The following is a 22960-nucleotide window of genomic DNA, read 5'->3' as shown; positions in this document are numbered from 1 at the left end:
GGGCCGATTATTTTTAAATTTCACACAAATGTACTTTGTGTCTGACAGGTTTTGTATCAGAATACCTTCAATAAGTATCAATAATCGACAAAATCCCATGAAAGAAGTAACAGTCTGATTTTTTACCAATGTTAACACACTTATATAGCCTAACATCACAGGTGCATTTGAGGAGTTTTATCACTGCATAAACACTCAGCATATAAAATCAACAGTAGGTTCTTTGAAAAGATATGCATATTCGAAATGAATATTTCTGTTTAGAGCACAATTGAACCATGATACTTGACTTTTGCATTTTAAACTTCAATTAAAGTGATTATATAAAAATGATTTTATAAAATCAACAGTAGGTTCTCTACAGTGCAATGTAGACTACAAAGTATTATAGACTAAGTTACTTCCTCGTGCATCACATTTGGTTCCCAACAAGAAGAGCAGCCAATCAATTGGATCCAGATAAAACAAACATTAAACTGAATAATTTTATTATTATTAATTGAAGAAAATCATTAAAAAAAATGTTGTATGCAATTAAATTATGGTCAATATGTTGAGACTAAATTTCATCAAGGGAGATTATTCAGTTGTGAAAATCGTTTTATTAATGTCACCCTGAATTCTTTTTAAATTTATAATGACCGTTTTTTTTTGGGGGGGGGGGGGGTTGCAACTTACCCTTTCTTTGATTTGTACTATCATCTCTTATTAGTGGGGGAGGGGGGCGTAAAATATGCTTAAATAGGATATTTTAATTTGTCCAGATTTCGTATATATTATTATAGTCATAATTTCAAAAGTAAAAAAAAAAAAAAAAAGTTTATGTTTTCTAAATAAAATGTTTATGCTCCTATAAATAGAACACTGGGTACATGCGATATATTTTAGAAATCAAGACACTATATAGTCAAAATAAAATTTACACATGGTGAGGACGGACCTGAAGGAGAATCACCCCCTCCCAATTTTAACTGATATTCTGTAGTTGGTATTTTTTTATGCCCTAACTCAGCATAGTATAAACACTCCCAAACTCCCCATGTTAAGAATGGTTTTCGAAATAAGCATCCCCAACCTCAAAAACTATACTTCATACTAAAACATACTATAAAAATTAGAGGAGGGGTGGTTCTCGTTCAGGTCCGCACGAAGCAGACCATATGAAGAATTACATTGTATACATATTATTTAATTGGAATTCATTATTGAAATGAGTATTGTTTATTAATTTATTTATTGCGGACTATTATCCTCATTTTTTTTAGTTGTTTCACGACGTTTCAGCTAACTATTCCTCTGGCCTTCGTCACCGCGACGGGGTAGGAACTCCGGGCCCGGGACGCAGTGGATAGAGGTGTTGAATCTCTACGGTTCCTGGTGAGCATTATCTGAAGATAGCAGTTTCAATCTTGCCCAAACATGGTGAGACGACAACAACTATGGAAGGCAGTAATTGCTGAGGATGCAGTTAAGAGATTCGGATTTCCTATCCCGTCGCAGTTGCCATCTGACAAAGGCCAGAGGAATAGTTGGCTGAAACGTCATGAAACAATAACTAAAAAAGATGAGGATGCAAGTCTGCAACAAATAAATTACATTGCACTTTTGGTGTTAAATTAGTGTCTTACTATTGCAAAACTCATAAATGGTCATTCATCATCGGACAAATTAATTTTAGCAAATTTCACAAGAATTTTCGGTAGAGTTCTAATAACTCTGAGAGAAGCTGAATATAGGTGAATTTTATTCTTCCTTCAGAGTAATGATATAGTAAACAGTATTATATCTTTAATTTATCGTTGTCTACATCCGGTAGCTGATCACTTTGCTCATCTTCAAGACTTGTCGTCACCACAAAATTTCTTAAACCACCATTGTGCTGTGCATTCAGTAGTGGTTCCCGGGTCAAACGCTTTGTTGATATTGCCGCTTTTTGGCCTAGCTTGAATTGAAATAAGAAAATTGTGCAAATTTGCTTTTTTTTTTTTTTCCATCTTGTATTCAACTTTCAGAGAAGAAGACATAATTGTTTTAAAAGAATCGTAATTTAAACAATTAGACAGAGCAAAAAAACGCCCTCTAAAATGATATATAAAATAAAGGTATTATAATGAAAACTTATTTGAAAATACATCATTTGAAATCATAATTAAAAATTCCACAAGAACTTTCTTCTCAAACTAATGTTATATACTAATGGGGATACCCGACGTTGCCTAAGTGTTTGGAGGTGTAAAAGAAAAAAAAGTGTTTCGAACCCAAAGGTGGAAAAGAAAGTGAAAGAAAACGTGAACTTTTACCACAGCGCTACAAAGCCATAGGAAGTGAAAAGCGTTCAAATTTAGCAATGTCAGTCAAAAAGTTGACTTGCAGAAACGAATGTTGGCTGGAGGCCAGTTCAGCTTTCCGCCATTTCATTTATTTGTTTCCCTCATGATGTTGGGGAAAACCAGCTCCCCACAAAAAGAGAGTGTCCAAATGAATAGCAATTGTCTGATATGAGGGGTTTCCCCTAGATTGATCAAAGCTGATTGCTTTCTGGACGTCCCGGCACAAAAGGTCAAGAAGCTGCCTTCGCTTTCGATTCACTTTTATGCAAAAAAAAACGAGCAAACACACAAGAGGAAGGAATGGCGTGAATTTTATAAAAGTCAATCAAAATAAATCTAGATACAACGCGCCTTCGTAAATCGTAGAAATTATGATCTAGGTAGTATATAAAAAGTTCTAAAACATAGTAAACGCCCCACTCCCCACCCCCAAGAAGCCCGGCGAAAAAAAGCCTTTGCTGGACATACAAAAAACACACATGGCCGTTTTGTCTTTTATATATATAGACTAGCGAGGGGTACCTGGCGTTGCCCGGGTGTTTTTCGGGTATGTGAAAAAAACCTGAAGCGTTGACGACGCGCAGTTGGAAAATAGTAAAGTGTTAAAAAAACAAACATGTGCGCATTTTTGATTGATGTGACGGCGATAGGTATTCAGCAGTTACGATTTTGTGCGGGACAGTTTTGAATAAATCAGTTTGTTTGTTTTTAAAAACCTGCTCCCTGTTTATTAGGAGGAGCGAAATGAAAGCTACAGTCTGATATGACAAAGTCGACATTGAACAAACTGGCTTTTGGCCTGTGATTAGAGTCGAGCTTCGCTTTTTTTATACCGAAAAGTGAATGTAACGCGTGCCGATGTGGGAAATGTGGAATAATTAAGGTTTGAAAGTCAATAAAATTAAATAGACAGGCGAGCTCCGTGGGTAATTCTGAGATATTACAATTTATAGATGATATACAAAGTTTTAAGAAGTTGTGAAGCGAGCAAGCACTTCTCTGAAAGAAGCCTTTCGTGAACATCGAGGAAAAGCGAACATACATACACACATACATTTTCGCTTTTATATATATATAGATTATCTTACAGATTTTAAAAAGAAATTATGTGATGTCCTATTTAGCGGTAGTGGCACCTAATGGCTTAATGATGTCATTTATTTTGTATATTATCAAAAGGCAATAGTAGTTCCAAAATAATTCCTTATAAACACCTTCTGCGGAATCGGTTTTGAGACTCTTATTCCAGATTCTCTTGACTTTTTAGTCTTATAGAATATTTCAAGAACCTGGAAAGGTTAAAGGTCATTTAAGTTCACAAGTATCTCTTGCTCATTCCCCCTCGAATGTTAACCTGGCCAATATTTCTGTAGGATTGGCTATAAAATCAATTTTCTGATAATGTCCAGACAGCTGAACATTGCAATATCATTGACCATCTAGACATGTCAGTCGGAAGGGGGGGGGCTTCGATGTTGCAAAGCATAGGCACGCAATGCTTCTGTCTTATCACCGTCCCTTCAAATATCTTTGTCTCTTAGAACTGGCTGAGATGAGAATGGTATTCACAGATTTTCTTTTGTTTTTATTTTGCAAAAGTCGCAAGGAAAAGTTATGTTTTTGGAAAATACAATGATTGGATGTCAGCACTTGGCAGATTTAGGTTAATAGAGAAAACCAAAAATGATATTTGCACTTCCATGAAGAGTTTAATTTCTCTTAAGCATTTAACTGTAGACTGTCGAACGGTCATTAGTGTGCGACATGTTTGTTTGTTTGTTTGTTTGTTTAATTGTGTATCTCCTTATATTTAAGCTTGGGTAGAAGCATGCACACATATATATCACACTTGCTTTTTTTTTTTTTGTGAGTGTGCTGTCACTCCTATTTGGTGATCATTAAATAAACAGTTAATTTAATCCACGGTGCTGGAAATAAACAAAGGAAAACACAAAGTGAAATAGGAGACTCGTACAAAATTCAAACTTATGCCACCGAGGAGGGACCGCTTAACATGCGTCTTGCGCTAGATTGCTTGACTAACAAGCCAAACAATTATAGAAAATTGAATTTTTACAAAATACTTTATATATATATATATATATATATATATATATATATATATATATATATATATATATATATATGGTGATGGTGATTGTCACTTCTTGACAGAAGAAGACCATCTTTCCCTTGCTTTATTGTTGATTACTCAATTATTTTCATGTATTTGTGAAAATATATATATTTTTTAAAATTTTTTATTTTAATTTTTTTTTTATTATTATTTTAATTATGTACACATATATACACTTATACACACACACATATATACATGTGGAGATGTGATCAAGCATGCATCAATTCCTATTTTCTGTGTGTGTATATATATATATATATACATACATAGTAGCAGACCGCCCGGCATTACCCAGCCGTAAAATACGCTTAAATATATTTTGATTAATGCAGATTTCGTATTTATTATTATATTGAACCCAATATATAATAATGATTTAAAGTTAAAAAAAATAAAATGTCTTGTGTGCCACCACCGAGAATCGAAACCAAAACATCTAACTAACAGTTTACTTTTTCCTTTGAAGTTAATGCCTGAGCTATGAAGACCTGTTTGCTGCAAGGCTAAAAATTAAAACTTGAACCCATAGATATTACGTTATGTATGTATATTCGTAATGTCTTCATTCGACCTTTACCTGGCAAATTCCATTTTTTTTAATTTTCACACTTTTGCGCCAGTTTTTCCAAGTTAAAACCAAAATATAAAGCTTTGCATGGGTTCGAATACCCTATATATTAAGTTTCATGCCTGTAGACCAAAAACTAACAGGAGTTTGGTAGGCAAATCTTTTAAACAAATATATACACATACATGCCTTCCCACAGTGACTTAGTCCACAATACATTGTAGTTTACATTGCACTGTAGAGAACCTACTGTTAATTTTATTAAATTACTAGATGTACCCGGCATTGCCCGCTATTAAATGTAACATTATTCCTTTAAAAAAAAATGAAGTAGAAAAAAAAAAAACAGAAAGAAACTAAGACATGTGCATGCGAGTATTGTTTTTCCTAAACAGTTCACTTCTTGTAAGTAAAAAAAAAAAAAAAAAATACTCAAGCTGAGATCGAAACCAATATCTAAAGACAGTGAACCAAGTACAATAACCATTAGGCCAGCTTGACACATTCTTTAAGTGTTTTCAAACCTACTTTTTCTTTACATAATGTGAACAATTCGTGCATGCGCAGTCGTGAAACAGTTGACAAACAGATAAAAACCGATGACCCCCCCCCAAAGTACAGATTTTCCAATTTTTAATCGTTAGCAGCCCCTTTTTTCCAGATGAAAACCAATTAAAAAGTTTTCCACATGTCCGAATACCCTATATACCAAATTTCAAGTCTGTAGATCAAAAATTCATTGACTATATAGTTTAGAATTGTCCTCACACACACTATCCCTTTTATAGATATATACATTTGGGTTTGTTTTACTGTACACATAGATTCAAAAAAGTTGTCCAAAAATCAAATATATAACAAATAAATATTATCAAAGGAAAGATAAGTTACTTTTCTACCAAACTGAATATACTTTTCGTGTTTTTATTCAATGTAACTTGTTTATTCAGCTCGAAAACCATATAGTGTTTACCGATGTATTGGAAAATTCAAGATGGCGTCTGATTCCCTCTTTAACACGGTAAGTTTGGAAAAAAGGTGTTATAAATAAAAAAACTGGATAAAATACTGTTAAAAACTCGCTCTATATATGTTACCGTGACATAGGTTGACATATATTCGGCGGGTTGTTAATAGTATTTTGTCTAGTTTTTTATTTATAACACCTTTTCCCCAAACTTACCATGTTAAAGAGGGAGTGAGGCGCCATCTTGAATTTTCCAATACATTGTATGTTTTTCGAGCTGAATAAACATGTTACATTGAATAAAAACACGAAAAATATATTCAGTTACGTAGAAAAGTAACTTATCTTGCCTTTGATAACATTTATTTGTTATATATTTGTTTTTTGACAACTTTTTCGAATCTATGTGTACAGTAATGCAAACCCATACATTTTTATATAATCGTTTGAATTAAATTTTAAAATGCAAAAATCAAGTATCATGATTCAATTGTGCTCTAAATAGAAACATTCATTTTGAATGTGCCTCTACCGCATCAAAGAACCTACTATTGATTTTTATATGCCGAGTCCTGATTGTGTGGTGATAAAATAGCTCATGTAATGTTAGGCTTTATAAGGTGTCAACTTTATTCAAAATTGGACTGTTTCTTCTTTAATTGGATTTTTCAATTATCAATTAATGATTGTCGATACTTATTAGTGGCAGTCTGATAAAAAAAAAACAAAAAAACTATCTAATAATACCCCCAGACACATAAAGTATATTTGTGTGAAATTTCATAAAAATCGGCCCGGTTGTTTTGGAGTCCATAGGAAATGAATACACACACAAAGTGCTTTTTATATATAAGTAGAGATAGAGATACGAAATAGTAATACAGTAGAACCCTGGGATACGACATTAAAAATTAGTAACAAAATACAGAACGGAATATAATACACATGTATATAATCAAATAACATAACACCATAAAGCGGGGTAAATACCATAATCAGGGTCCAGATAAATATTGTATTCTACATTGTAACCTGAAAAAAACCGGGCCACCGTATCCAAGAGTTCTATATAACACCTCATTCAGTAAATCCCAGGTTTAATTAATAAAACGACTACAAGAATTCAACTTTATTCATCAACACAGTGTATCACCCTAGAAGGAGACTGATTCCAAGACTTCTCTTTATAATTTGGTGCCTTTTTTTTTTTTTTCTTTTTAAATCTCTTTCCTGGGAGCAATTTTTTTTTTGAAGTCTGCAAACAGCCAGTAGTCGCTGGGGGATCTGTAGAAGAGGGAATCTGATCTGAAGAAGCAAAATTGAAATGCAATTCATGTAGTTTTATTGTAGTTACTATCAACTTGCTACTCTTTGTATTGGTTTGTGTGAAAGAACATTCATTTAGAACCGCACACCTGTGGACCAGTCTCCCATTTGCTTGCTTTCCACCTGACTACAATATAGTCGTCTTCAAGTCCAATGTAAACAAGTTCTTGATGAGCCGTTCCCCTTAAGTAATCCAATTTGCCAAATTTTCACTACTAACGATTACTATGATATTGTCCCATTGACTACTGTACACTCTTTAACCCTTATCCTCGAGTGGTCTCTGGGCCTTGATAAGTGGTGACTCCTCTGTAAAGGAAAAAAATTGTCTTCGTATGAATACATTTTAGTGATTTCTTCCTTCATATACGTCATTAATCTATATAATTATAAAACTCAAACGACCTTGTAACGGGTGTTGTAACCCAACATCCGGTTTACAACTTCCGGTTCCGCATGCGTACATAAACAAATAATCAATGCGACAATAAGATGTATTGTTTTACTGTGTACGTTTTTAGCGTCCCAATTGTTTTTTTTTCTTTTTCACGTTTAAATTATCCAAATAAATAATTGTTAATACTTTCTGCATTTTTTTTTTTTTTACATCATTCATTTCCGTATTACGTTTAAATTCTTTTAATGCAATCTTCTTACAAATAAATCTACTTTAACCCGTTGACAACCATAAGAGCATTTTACAACGGCAATTTACTCACAGCCTTCATTTTTTTTTTTTTTTATTCTCCATTTTTTAATACACCTTTCTTAAAAAACATTCATGCATTTTCTTCTACACTACCAACATAAATAAATAACCCGAAAATGTTTTTTTTTTTTAATTTGCATTACAAATAAATAATCAAGAGTGACGTGATGCATCTATGTTTCATCCATTGTCATATGTTGATACAAAAACTTTTTTGCGCTATTGAAACATTTGCAAACAGGGTTCTGACTTGCCAACATATTGTTATCATTGATCAACTCTGCACTCGCTCTGATTACCTTGTTTTCTGATGTTTTAAACTTAAGCAATTTCAATTTATGATTAGCCAAAACGGATTTGTGGACATTTTGTTATGTTTTCCAGGACAACGCCGGAACTTGGGTAACCTGAGCGGTTAGCATAGTTTTTTTTTCTGTATGACTGCATGTAAAACCAGCATGCCACCTCTTAACCGTTGTTTCTGACAGAGCAGAGTTTTCATAACGCTTATAAAGCCATTTCTCTGCTTGAATGGTATTTTTTCCCATCAGAAAGCAATCTTTTATCAACACACAAAATTCAGGGAGGTTTTTTCTATTGTTTTCAAAATGAAATCACTAATTTGTAAACTAATTATCCCAATGGGATCAAATTTTGACACGTGACCTTTGAAGATTAGTACTTCATAAAAATCAAATGGATTTTTTTTTTATTAGTGACACTATTTATGTCAGGTTCGAAATTTATTGAGTGCTCTGTGATATATAAGTGAACAAGTTCCTATCTTCTTTTAAGCATTTTAAATATTGTAACTTTAAGCTGTTTTGCCTAAATTCAGAAAATATAATGCATTAACTTGCTGAAGGTACATTTAAAAACAGGGCTCTATGGGCAAATTTATCTTTAGTTGACCTTTGACAACTAAATATTTTCGTTTGCTGGTCAAAATAGAAAAGTTACTAGCCAAACCCACGTGATTTTTGGAATATGACATCTTCGTTCTGTGACGAGCATGTACATCATAAATATTTTTTTTGTGTTTTTTTTTTTATATAAGTGTAATTCTAAATATACAGCAAATTTTATGTTGATATTTGAAGGTATAAACATTCTAATTTCTTCAGATGTTTTTTTTTTAACAGCTTTCGTCAAAAAAAAGTATATTGTTCTAGTAAACTATTATTGTTTAAAAAAAAAAAGTTGAAAAGATATTTTTTCACTCGGTAGTCAGCTTTGAAAGATTGTCAGTGAAAGAAATACAATCGCCAAAAGATAAGCGTTTCATTTTTTCTAGTCACCACTTTGAAAAATCACTCGCAAATGCGACTGTTTCACTCGCAATGTAAAGCCCTGAAAAAGTAATGCCTCCTATTTTTTATTCCGACCAAATGAATCAGAGGGGATTGCAAATTGCATTGTTACGATAACTGAATTTATGCATTCATCTGTGTTTTTTGCGGATATTGGCGGTGTAAGACTAAGAAAGAAACCCTTGTCGTGGATGTGCATTAGAAGCAGAAATGCATCATTGAATTCCTTCATGCAGAAAGAAAAAAAATTGAATTGATCAACGTTTACTGGCACCTGTTAAACGTATGTTTATAAAGCCAATGCAGTTGATGTCAGCACAGTTAGGAGATGGGTTCATCGATTTCAAAGTGGCATCAGAGATGTGAGTGACAAAGCGCCCTCTGGACTTATACAGCCGAGGAATCAGAAGAAGCTGGACAAAGTGCAATGGGAATGGTAGTGACTATGTAAAAAAATGAATTCTGAAGCACAAAAGGTCGCTTGTTTTTATGGTACTACTCCCATGGTTGTAGCTCTTCAACGTTTGTATTTTTTTAGTTAAAAATCAAAAGGCCTTACTTTTGGATTGACCCGTGTACATTTCTCACAGACTCGTTAGATATTTTTTAAAAATGTCCTTTTGCAGTCCAATTATACTCGTATTGCTGTTCTCCACCTACTTTTGTTGATGTTGCTATTCCTTTGCCGGAAGCTTGGGCCAGTTATATATCCGGTCGGAAAGAGTTAATTTCCTTTCATATTAAACCCCCTTTTTTTTTTTTTTTCTTTTTTTTTTTTTCTTTTTGTTTTCTAAAACAATCCATTTTCACAATATTCTAATAGTCCAAGGGAAGAAATCCATGTTTTCTCATTACTAATTATTATTTCGATTAGATTTGTTAAATTATTTTTAACTGATGCGTTACTATTATAAGTTTTGTTACTAAAGTTTAGTCAAAAAAAATCAATTTTACACTCTGCAACATTATCAAAAGAAATATGTATACAAACACTGAAAGGCACAGTTATCTGTTCGGTTAGGCTATATATTTTTTTACTCTTTTTTTTTTCTTTACTTTTCTTTTTCTTTGCTTTTATCCTTTCTTTCTTTTTCTTAATTTATTCTTTTCATTTTGCTCCCTTTTCTCTCTCTCTCTCTCTCTCTCTCTCTGACTCTTCTCTTTTTTTTCCTCTCTTTTCTCTCTCTCCTCTCTTCTCTCTCTCTCCTCTCTTTTCTTTTCTCTTTCTCTTCTATCTTTTTTCCCTTCTCTTTTTTCTTCCTATTTTTATCTCCTTTTCCCCTTTCTTCTCTCTTTTTTTCCTCTTTTCTCTTTCTCTCCCCCGCCCTCTCTCTATTTTTGCATTTTCTTTCTCTCTCATCTGTTTATTTGTGATTCTTTATCCCTCTTCCCCACTCCATCTTATTTTATTTATTTTTTCTTGCTTTAATAGTAAAATGATTTTATGCTTTGACTTTTGGAGCATAAAATAAGAGATTGCCCTAAACGTAATTGATCAATTGAAACAATTTAAAGATATGTCAAAATAAAACCTACTTCTTTTTATTACTTATATGCTTGGTTAAACAAAACCTTTTATTATTTTTTTATTATTTTATTTATTTATTTATTTATTTTTTTTTTTCTCTCTAAATTAGATTTAATTTATATTGTATTAAACGGCCAGTATTCACACAGCGTTTCTGGTTTCTCTGATATATTCCTAGTTGGAAGGTTATTTATTATACTTTATAGCTGTTCTACCCAAGTTGAGAAAATGCAGTGCGTTAATTTGCAAATTATGCATTTCTCAAAGGCCCATCAGAGACTAACAACTGTTATTCTGAGATCGAGTTAAATTCATATTGTAGTCTTTAAAACTTACTCAGTCTTCATTGCTGATTTTGTAACACCTCTTCCGGAAGCACTTGGGTCAGATATATTCGATCAGAAATCAAGCTCTTTTTATAAGATAATCCATTTTCATATTAGATACTAGTGCACTTATTGATCCGTGCTGAAATAATAACGTTATTATTTAAAAAGCCATTCTTAACATGGGGAGGGGAGGATGTTTTGTACCTATTCTATACTTTAACCTTACAATTGAATAAAAAAAAAACATATCATAAAACTTTAATTAAACTGGGAAATACGATTTAAAAAATAGTGCGGATCAATAAGTGCACTAGCACCTCATATTATTTCCAATAACCAAGGGGAAACAACCCCTTATCTTCTTTTGAATTTGTTTAACTTTTAGGTTGCTATGTTGAATATTGTTATTTTTGTCTCGGACATATTAACTTAATATTCAATTTATTTGAATCGTTGCTATGACTGCTGATTCAGAGTAGTAATAGTAATCACAATAGTCCCATGTTTCAAATATAGTTATGTTCTTGGAAGTGCAATATGAGTTCAGGTAATAAAAAAAGTTAGTTGTAATAATAGTTTAATGTTTCCAATATAGTCATGTTAATTTTTGTCTTGGAAGAAAAGTAAAAAAATAACAATTGCAATGTGAGGTCAAATAATTTAAAAAAAACAAAAAAAAAAAAACTCTTAGCACAGTGGTGTTTAAAAAAAAATAATTTAAAGTTATATTACAAATCAACTTCTCAGTGAAAATTTGAAAAAAAAATGTAAAAAAAACTACTAGTTCACGTTGTGTTTTAATTTGTTTTATTTTTTTAATTCTTAAAAAACGTCAATAAAATAATTGTTTAAGTTACTAGTAATTACAAGCGCGGACGTTGTGTTGTCCAACATTCAGATGAGTAATGTAATCATGTGAATAACTAACATCTAATAACTACATATAATAACAATTTGTCTTCAACAATTTTGCTCCAGTTTTAACTTGCAAAAAATTGGTCTTTACATAATTTTTTTTTGATTACCTGGTAAATAATTTAAAGAATCGTATCTAATAACTACATATAATAACAATTTGTCTTCATCTAATCGCAACATATAACAATTTGTCTTCAACAATTTTGCTACAGTTTTGACTTACAAACAATTGGTCTTTACATAATTTTTTTTTTTGGTTACTTGATAAATAATTTAAAGAATCGCAGTATCACGAGTGTGGCACATTTGATATGGTTATCGCTAATCAATCCAAGCAATGCTTAAATTTACTTTTCTTATGACCCGCCATAATAGTTGTGTTAATCAACAACTGGTGTTTTATGCCAGAACACAGGAAGAGCATATATGTGCTAGTGAGAGAGTAGATCTATGTGTTTCACTCATTTTGATCCAAGGGTTTTAGTGTTCAAAATGTCGTGCTGGCCCTCTGGATGTGAAGACATATCTCCACATCCAGTGAGCCATCTCTGGAGACTGCTAAGTACACAAATGTGTCCACAACATCCGGCCTACTTTCCCTCACATAGATATTTGGTTCAACATATGAAGCACCAGATGTAGGGGTGAACATCAGTTTTATCTTAATGCTTATAGTAAAGCCAAAGGCATCACATGCTGCTGAAAAACAATTCATTATATTTTGCATATCGCGCTCTGAATTAAGCACAAAATCAGCATCATCAGCATAGAGTAGTTCTCTAACTAGACCTCCAAAGATTTGCGACTTGACATTAAATCTTTTTAGATTAAATACTTTGCCAGTAGTCATAAAGCGGAGAAAGACACCTTTATAGCAGTCCTTAAATGCATATGCAAGAAGCACTGCAAAGTAAATTGAGAATAGAGTTGGAGCCGGAATATCTCCGTTTCACACTATTGTCGACAGCAAACGCCCCAGATAATTGCCCGTTGAATGCAACATGAGCTTCCATATTTCTGTGGAGTTCTTGAAACATCCTTGAGAGATATGAGAATCCTTTTCGGGAAAGATATAGGAAAGATATATATATCTTTTCCAAAAAGGATTCTCATCCAGTTTCAAAAAACTGTTTGTAAAAAAAAAAAAAAATAATAAAATGGCACAAAAGTTTTGTTATGTATTTGCCTGTTAGATTTTTGAAAAAAGGCAGTACACCAAAAATTATGCAAATTCATCAAGTATTTATTTAAACTTTAACAGCAAAGTGTTTTGTCTGCCATTTTCTGCTTACAAGGGACATACTAATTCAAACACACACTCATCATAATAATACCAACTAGAAATCATTTACCAATCAAATTTTATTTTGTAAAAACAAAAGTACTGCATTAATTTGTGCAAATTTCGGTGTACAGCCTTTTTTTTTTTACCCTAACAGGTAAGTACATAATAGTTTTTTTTAATTATACTTTATTTTAATATTTGGATAAAATTGGATAAGCAATTCTAAAAGTCACAATGAAATAATGAAATTAGTTGAAACTGATGTTTCTCCTTCAAGAAGAATGCTAGTTTTTACGGTATTCCTTTGGAATTTAAGAAAATATCTCTCAGTTATAATATTCGGTAATAACCTGATGTCCCTGCTGATTGCGGTGTAATGCTGTTTCTCTGCAGTTCTAGGAGGTCCACCCTCCCAGGCTTTCTCTCTTTGATTATTTGTTTATTGCTTATTGCCTGAGGCGCTCTTACCCAGGAATGTTGGTCAGAGTACCCCTTCCTCGGGGGCGCTGACTTTTCGATCCCACTTTGTGACCTTGGTGTAGTTTGTGTTATTCCGTCAGCTATTGACACAGCTGAGCTGGAGCTCCACTGCACCGAAGCTATCCACTTCATATGTAGAGGTCCAATCACTAGACGATTAAGGTTTGGACTAGTGTAGCCTGGTGTTGATGGCTGATCAGGTATCTTTCCCAACTAGATGTCCAGTTGTTTCTTGAAAGTATCGGGGGACACTCTCCTTATATTTCTTATTGCGGCTGGAATACAGTTAAATGTTTTTGTACCACTCTAGGTGAAGCTGTGTTGGATGAGGGACTTGATCCTCTGTGTAGTCCTAGGTGTGGTTTTTATATAGCAGAGCCTGGTGGGTTCTTTCTACTAGTGTTGTGTTTGGGATCCTTCCTTCCAAGATTTTCCATATGTAGATGATAATATATCGTTCTCTTCGGCGTTGTAATGAATACAGTTGCAGCTCCTTCAGCCTCTCCCAGTAATTCATTAGGTCTACTCCACATATTTTGCTGATGAATGTTCTCTGGGGTGCTTCTATTTTGCATATTTCTGTTTTTGTGGAGACCACAGTTGACAATGAGAAAGAACTAGATATCCTCTCAGTTTGGTTTGGATTGGTTTGGTTTGGTTGGTGATCTCTGCCTGCTCGATGACCTCAGTATTGGTGGCACAGTCACTCAAGTGAATGTTGAGGATGATGCAGAGACAGCGCTAATGGAAATGCCTGAGAAGTTGTAGTTAGTGACGGTAGGTTGTCCACAACTCAGAGCCATATAGGAGGGTGGAGAGTACTACGGCTCCGTACACACTGATCTTTGTGCTCTTCTTCAAGTGTTAGTTTTTCCAGACTCTGTTGTACAGTACATCGTTCTCTTCAGCGTTGTAATGAATACAGTTGCAGCTCCTTCAGCCTCTCCCAGTAATTCATTAGGTCTACTCCACATATTTTGCTGGTGAATGTTCTCTGGGGTGCTTCTATTTTGCATATTTCTGTTTTTGTGGAGACCACAGTTGACAATGAGAAAGAACTAGATCTCCTCTCAGTTTGGTTGTTTTACAGCATATCAACTCTTTTCGGGTTATTTAATGCTGAATCCAGTTATTTTGTAGAAGGTTTTCATTCTTCAAGCTCTTTGTATCTTCAATTGCTAGTTTGTAGTGTTTGGTTTGGTTGTTTTATAGTGGATTTTATCGTTTTTGTTCCCTGCCCTGCAGAACATGAATGAATTTTGCAATGGGAGAGGGAAAAGGGTTACAATGTTAATGTTTGGTATATTTTAAGTTAGGAAACCAGTCATAGAAAGAGAAAGGAAAAGGGGAGATGGGAAGAAGGAAAAGGAGGTTGTTGTTTTTGGGTATGGTTTTGCTGAACATAAGTTTTGCAAAAGAAGGTAGAAAAACAAAAGGCATCAATGTTAGGTGCATTTTGTCCTAGGAAGCCAATATCTTCGGACAGCCTGATCTGGTAGCACCGGAACCCTCTCAATTATAATATTTCTAAACACACAACACTGACACCATGATGTTTGAAAGATAATGTAAATTTGTTACAGTTAAAGAAAAGGTTTGACAAAGTTGTAATTATCTTTTCGTAATGGCAATTAAAAGTGTTAATTAAATCTTAGCTTTATCTACTTTTTTTTTGTGTGTGTGGTAGTGAGGAGGGGGTGAACTTAAAAAAGTGAAATTTTGTAGAATCATAAATTAGAAGTGCTTCTCTCCCCACCTCAACTTTGTCTTTCTTTCTACATTTACTAAACTGATTTATTTTATTTTTTTTTTTTTTTTGTCGGAGCAGCAAGATAAAAGGTTGATCCTTTTTTAGTCTCTCGCTTCACTTGTAATTCATTTATAGATACTAGCATAAAAGCCACCAAGAAGGGGGATTTTAGGTGTGCTGATCAGACTTTATTTAAACGTTTGTTGTTGGTAGGAAAATAATCACCAATTTTTTTAAATTATACATTATTTGAATACGTTAGCGTAATATGCACTTTTAAAGCACACAATTCCACTTCACATCTGTTATTAGTTCTACCTTAAATATTACTAGCTTTTCCTACCCTCCACTACCTGGCAATTGTAATGAAGTCATTTTAGTTTTGGTTGGGTCAGTTTTGTACCCCCCATCCAGTCATAGCAACTTTTGATCGCCCTCATTCCCATTCTCAAGCTGGTGAGTGTTTTCCATTAGAGCCAGGGTGCTTCTGAAACAGGACGGGAAGAGGAGGGGGGTCTCAGAAGAGGATATTTTCATGTCAGTTGGAGGGGGCTCCATTCTCTAGCCTTCTGGTTCATAGATGTAATCTGGTCTCTTCCTAGGATGTTGTTAGGGGTTCGACTTAGCTGAGGAAGCTTCTTAAGTCGTTGGACTGTTGGTTCACATTCATGATGAAGATAGCATTCATCACTGGTAGTTATTGTGATCTCTGCTTGGCTGGAAAATTGAAAATGTGTATCAAGTATATCTGGATGGTGAGGTTATTGAGGTTGTGAAGAAGTTTTGTTATTTTGGTGATACTATTGAAGCACAGGCTAGGACAGGTGTGAGTACTAACTAGCAGAGCATTGCCATTGTCAAACAATGGAAGAGTCTATCAGGCACAGTGTGATGATGTATAGAAGTGAAACCTGACCAGTTAAAATCTTTTATGCCCAATATTAGGGTCTCAGTATGAAAAGTTTCATACCTTTAGAAGATTTACAAGAAATAAGCAGGTTCGCACAGGCTTGGAATTTTGAGCTTTGTCGTGTAAAAGTCTTGTTTCTATTATTACCTTGAAAAGACCGTGAAAATATGGAAAATATCTTTGAAATGTCATATTATTTATATTCAGTTAAAATTTGTGTCAGAATATTAAAAATAAAATCGAAATAAATACTATTGAAATATTTTTTAAATATTGATTAAGATACTGTTAAAATATTTTTTAAATATTAAAAATAGAATCTTAAAAAATACTATTACAATATTTTTTTAATATTAATTAAAATACTGTTAAAATATTTTCAAATGTTAAAAATAAAATCGAAATACTATTAAAAAAATATTGTTAAATATTAATTAAAATACTGTTAAAATGTTTTTTAAATATTAAAAATAGAATCGAAATAAATACTATTAAAATATTTTTTATAATTAAAATACTGTTAAAATATTAAAAATAAAATCGAAATAAATACTATTAAAATATTTTTTAAATATTAAAATACTGTTAAAATATTTTTAATATTTAAAAATAGAAACGAAATAATATATTCTTTTGAAATTGCATCATTATTTCCAGTATTATCGATAGAATAGTTATGTTCCTTTATCACAAAAACTACCTGATGCTATCCATAAACTTTACAGAGATACCAAAGTGAAATTCAAAATAAATATTATTAAAATATTAATTAAAATATCAGTTTTTTTGGTTTATTATATCATTTTTTTATATATTAAATTTTATTTTTAAAACTTGAATTTTGTCTGGAAAAGGCTTTGCAAAATCCATGAAACAGACATCAACAATCTGTATGAGCTCTGATATGTTACTGCTGACAGTCACTGTAGAAGAATTAAACAAGTAACGAATCCCTCATTACGTCGGGTTAATAGAACTCATTGCTTTAGAGAAGAATATTGTAGTTTTCTTGAAGCATTGTGTGTAGCATGAAAGAAGTTGTATTTGAAGGCTATTGCAATGCAGTTCATGGGGAAACAGCATGGACATGAGTTAGTATATAAAGAATGACAAGAAGGAAGTCTCAATAATTTTCAATTATAATATATTTATTTACCAACACAATGCTGTTTCCTTTTCTCCCCTGGAGAAGAGATTCTACTCTCGAAAATTAGGGGCATCAACACCTACCATCTTGTATGACATTATGTTGGTAAATGGATATAATTTAATTGAAAATTCCTTCTAATATTGTCATTATTCTTTTATATACTAACTTGTGTCCACAGTGTTTCACACAAACTGCATTGACATAGCCTTCAAAAACAACTCTTTTCTGTCTTTTAGATAATGAGCATTTTTGTGTTTTTTAACATCCCACACGAATATACTAAAGGCACACACACACACATTTACAAGTGGACCAACTATTTATTTCAATAGTTGTAGTTCATCACATGGATAAAAATAGTAGACATTAGTTTATGAGAAAAGTGATTGATTTAGCAAATTGGTGGGTGAACTTTATTAATTAATAAATTTCATTTGTTTCTAAAAGTTTGTGTTCAAAAAACATTCAGCAGTTATCATTGACATAAAACATTTTAGTGGGTCAGATTGCTGAAATAATCTTTCACTTGGTGATACAAGCACCAAAATTGAAAATTTTCAGGTTTGTTTCTGCAGCCATCTTGAATTTTCTGATGGCTAACGTTCCTTTCTTAAGATATGTATTCTGGACGTCACTTGTGCCAATTTTGGTGCTTGTATCACTAAGTGAAAGATTCTTAGTGGAATATTGAGATAACCTGCCCACTAGAACTGGATTGAATTTGTTTGATTTTACTCCCGTGAGGGGGGGGGGGGGGCGATATATCATAAATCAAGATGTGTGAAAAAAAAAGATGAAAGGAAAAACAAATTAAACACGTGGATAAATCATTAAAAACAAGAACTTTACCGGTTTCAGAAAAAAAAATCACGATTTATGTTGATCCAAATGAAACCGGTAATGTTCTCATTTTAATAGTTTATAGCTGTGTTTAATTGTTTTTCCTTTGTCTTTTTTTCACACGTGTACACACACACACACACACACACATATATATATATATATATATATATATATATATATATGTATATATATATATATATATACATATAATAGATCATAATATTTAAAAGTATGTAATCTACCAATATATATATATTGGTAGATTATATACTTTTAAATATTATAATCTATTTTAAAATATTATAATATTTGAAGCTTTCAAGAATGTTTTAATTTTATATTCTACCAAATTATAATATGAAAGCTCTAAGTGATATTATCTGTCAACTATTGAGCTTATTTTTATCTGTAATATTTAAATATATCCTGAAATATTAATATCTGTTTTGTTTAAGGGAAAAAAAAAAAAAAAAAAGAAGAATTTTATATGCGTTAATCTCACCTGGCAAATTTCTGTTTTGGTTCTTTTAGCTGGAACTTTTACAATTATTCTCGACAGATATAGTATATGTATGTGAATGTGTATAGTCTTTGTGATTTATTGATAATAACTTTTAAAATCTTGGCCTTTAACCATTCCTTCCTAGTATTATGTATTTAATGTTTGTTAGATGCTGCGAGAAAGGACTAGATTGATGCACCCTTCTTCCCCCACCCCCTTTAAGAAAAAAAAAAAAAGAGTGGCTAGTTGAACCTACTTTCAGTCTGAATGCTTCTCGTTTTTCGTCTCAACAGATGCTCAAATAAAAACCGAAGAGTTGCCATTAAAGATAAAACAAGAGAACAGTGAAAGTAAGTCTTCTAAACCCATTTTCTCTCTTGTAGATATTTCATTTCTTTCGTTCTGATGTTCAACGGTAAAAAAAAAAAAAAAAATCCTTATTCTCTTCCCCCCCCCCTATCTTTCGTGATCGTTGTCACTGTTTTTAGCACCTGTGCTTTTATTTTTATTATTACTACTACTACTACTACTATTCTACTAAGGTTAGAAGATTCCACGGTGCCAATTCTCTTGAAAATCGATATTCTAAATTCCTCTTTTAACAGGTTTCAATATTTACTGTGTTTATGATCTGAAAACATTAGAATAGGAACCGTGTTGCATCTCAAAGTAAAACCTTGCCAATTAACAGCATTTTTATTGTTGTTGTCGTTGTTGTTGTTGTTGTCGTTGTTGTATTGGAAGTAAATATTTAAGGAGAGCAGAAAATGAACTTTGGGTTTAATAGCCTCATCACCTGCTTTCCTTATTTTGCACTTTATTGCTCACATTCATCTTTCTGATACAGTGGAGAAGAATTGCTGTTTTCTAGGTCGGCATCTCTCCATCTCACATTTGTCGTTGACTGGTTTTTTACCTTGAGGTAGTTTTTTTTTTTTTTTTTAGATCCTTACATCAAGTGGCTTCATGCATTGTCTGGGGGGATGATTTCCATTAAAAAAATAAATTATAATCCAAAATTAAATTTAAAAAAATAAATAAAGGTTCTCTTGTACCAATCTTTTAAATGTGTAGCCTTGAAAATCGGCTCTTTTTTTTTTTCTTTTCTTTTTTTTTCCTTTATATATAATTGAATTTTAACATGTTTATTATGGCATAAAGTGGTGCGTGGATTCTCAGTGCAGACTATCGTCAGCTAGATGTGCTGTATTTGGGTTTTGTTCAGAGAACTGGATAACTTTTATTAATACTCTCAGAAAACTTATGAATCCACCTCACCTCTCCACAGTAGCAGTAAATGTTTGTTTTTTTTTTGTTTTTTTTCCCCCTTGGATTCTCACCCCAAACAAGGCACAGTGTCACTTTGATGTAGGGGCTACTATTGGGGACATAATTTGCAGGGATATAATGTAGGGAGTTCAGCAGCAAGATGTCTTTATATTACACTTGAACTTCTGCATGTCAGTACAGACAGGGAAGCAGGGACTCGGAAGACAATTTCAAAGTCTAGCAGTTCAAGGGAAGACACTATAATGTTAGCATCCGCATTAATGTTATGGTTTAAACAGTAGCTGAACTAGATAAGGCTACTTGATCAGAATGGTATACTACAAAATAGCACCATCTCAACCACCTGCAGTGGCAATGCTTTGTGAGTATTACTGAAACCTCTGTATCCATAGATAAGATTCCTCTGAAGTGAGCTAAATCACTGTGGAAATTTTATTTAACTTTAAGTAAAGCCTCCTATTTTTTTTTCCAACTTAAAAAGTTGAAGAGCTACGAAGGCGGGAGTGATACCATTAAAACAAGCAACCTTTTGTGCTTCAGAATTTATTTTTCTGCATAGTCTCCACCATTCTAAATGCACTTTTGTCGGGAATTCAATGATGCAACTCTGCTTCTGATGCACATCCATGACTGAGGGTTGCTTTCTTAGAGTCTCACGCTTTCAATATCTGCAACAGAGAGATGAAAAAATTCCAGGTCATGAATAAGATCATGTACTATAACAATGCAATTTGCAATCCCCTCTCATCCATTCAGGCAGAATAAAAAATAGGAGGCATTACTTTTGGAACGCCCTTCTCCTCAAATACTTTATCATAATAAGTGACTTTCACTCTTTTTTTTTTTTTTACCTGTGACCTTGACATTTGACCTTGATATCCCAAAATTAAATGAGTTCTGTGTTAAACTATGACTGATATTCTGACCAAGTTTGGTTATGATTGGTCAAGTGATATGGACATTAGGCTGTACACAAAACGTAATTACAAATTCAATTGAAAACATAACTTCTTTAGCAGAGGTAACAAAACATGGTAGCTTCCTTCAGTCTTGATTGATTATACCGACTGTAAGGGTGCCTGTGCGTAAAATGTTTTGTGACAAGAGTTGCACAATCTCCAACCACACCCTCCTGAGTCGGCATTGTTAAATACCAGTGGCAAATGGAAATGACTGGAAACAATGCGGAGATAAGCGGAGAGCACATACAATGCCTAGAATTCCCAAATAGTCACCCATCTGGTACTAGCCAGGCTCAAAGTTGCTTAACTTCGGTGATCTGAAGAGAACCAGTGTGTCAGTGTGATTATGACATAAAATATGATGAGAATGTAGCAACAACTTTGATATTTCTGAGAAGTTTTTTTTTTTTTTTTAGCAGTTTTTATTTATTTATTTTTTTTTTTTTAATTTATGAATTGATCTAAATTTGTTCTTAGCTAAATGTCAAATTGCTTGAGAATCTAATCATAGAATTCCAAACGTTTTTTATTGAAAGGAAAAATGAATTTACACTTTAAAAGTAGCAGTAAATTACAAAAAAAACTTTTTTTTAAATATCTTTTAATGTAAGCTTAAGTCAACCGAATTCTGTGGCTCCTAAAATTTTGTTTTGTGTTGTTTTACTCGTGGTGTATTTTGTCCATTTTTATGTGCATATGTTTGTACTTAGTTATCAGTCACATGCTTTTTAAACATGTATTAAAAAAAAATTCATCTATCTGGTCATCCTGGATTTAGGAGAAAATCCAGCTAGTTTTGCAAAGAAAGATTTTTTGGTCACGCTAGATGTTTATCATTTCATGATTGTTGTTAAAATCAGACATCCGACAAATCTTTCGGGTAAAACTAGCCGGATTTTCGTATTTGGATTTTTCGGGCTACTGTTCTCATCTTGAGTGTCATTTTCACAACGTTTCGGTCAATGTAACCTCTGACCTTCTTCAGGTGTATTTTGTCCAACTCAGTAATTTGGATGGAATTTTGGATGAAACACAAAGATCTGTGGTGAGAGTGCTTGGAAAAATCAATTGTAAAAGTGACCTTCTTTTGAAGGTTCAATTCTCAATGTAGGCGACCGGAAAATACAATTGTTAATTACTTGGGTCCTCTATCCAGTCATGGCTGACTGAATGAGAGCACGCTACCCCCGTGAAGTAAATAAAGCATTATGTTCGAAATTCCATCCAAATTGACAGAAACATTCCTGAATTCAGCAAGATACACTTGAAGAATGCCGGAGGTTACATCAACCAAAATGTTGAGAAAATCATACTGAAGATGAGAACAGTAGTCCGATAAATAATAATACAAATAACCAATCCTCATCTCAAAAATTCAGAAATGTAGCCAGATTTTCTCCTTAATCTACGATAAGATAGATGAAACCGGGATATCCCCAACAAATACAGTAATGTACAGTATTTAAATGAAATAATATCATTTCTTGTAGAACCTACTGTCGAGCACTTTCATGTTCTTTTGTTTTTTTCTTTCACCTAACTTGTAATATCTATGATAAAAGAACAAAATAACAGCCAAAAATTTCAGTTAGCCATATTTGGTTATAAATTTATTTAAATCCTATAGGGAATTTTCAAATGAGCAAACTGGCTAAAGATTATC

General features: G+C 32.9%; 1 protein-coding gene across 9 annotated transcripts in view; it reads left to right on the top strand.

The window, feature by feature from the left end:
- LOC145293258 (uncharacterized) overlaps positions 1-22960 on the top strand; it is a 554756-nt gene that overhangs the window by 510278 nt on the left and 21518 nt on the right. For 5 of the 9 annotated variants that reach the window (XM_080139849.1, XM_080139847.1, XM_080139848.1 and 2 more), the window contains one exon: positions 19339-19395. The exons of the other annotated variants lie outside the window; for them this stretch is intronic. In XM_080139849.1, the coding sequence (XP_079995975.1) occupies positions 19339-19395 (57 nt within the window). The remainder of the gene's footprint in view (positions 1-19338; positions 19396-22960) is intronic. 9 annotated transcript variants of the gene reach the window in all.

This window comes from Euprymna scolopes, chromosome 14, assembly GCF_053919585.1.
Source record: "Euprymna scolopes isolate OS-2025 chromosome 14, ASM5391958v1, whole genome shotgun sequence".
In the NCBI taxonomy this organism is placed as follows: domain Eukaryota; kingdom Metazoa; phylum Mollusca; class Cephalopoda; order Sepiida; family Sepiolidae; genus Euprymna; species Euprymna scolopes.
The sequence above is the reverse complement of the archived record's forward strand: the minus strand, read 5'-3'. Positions and strand labels throughout refer to the sequence as shown.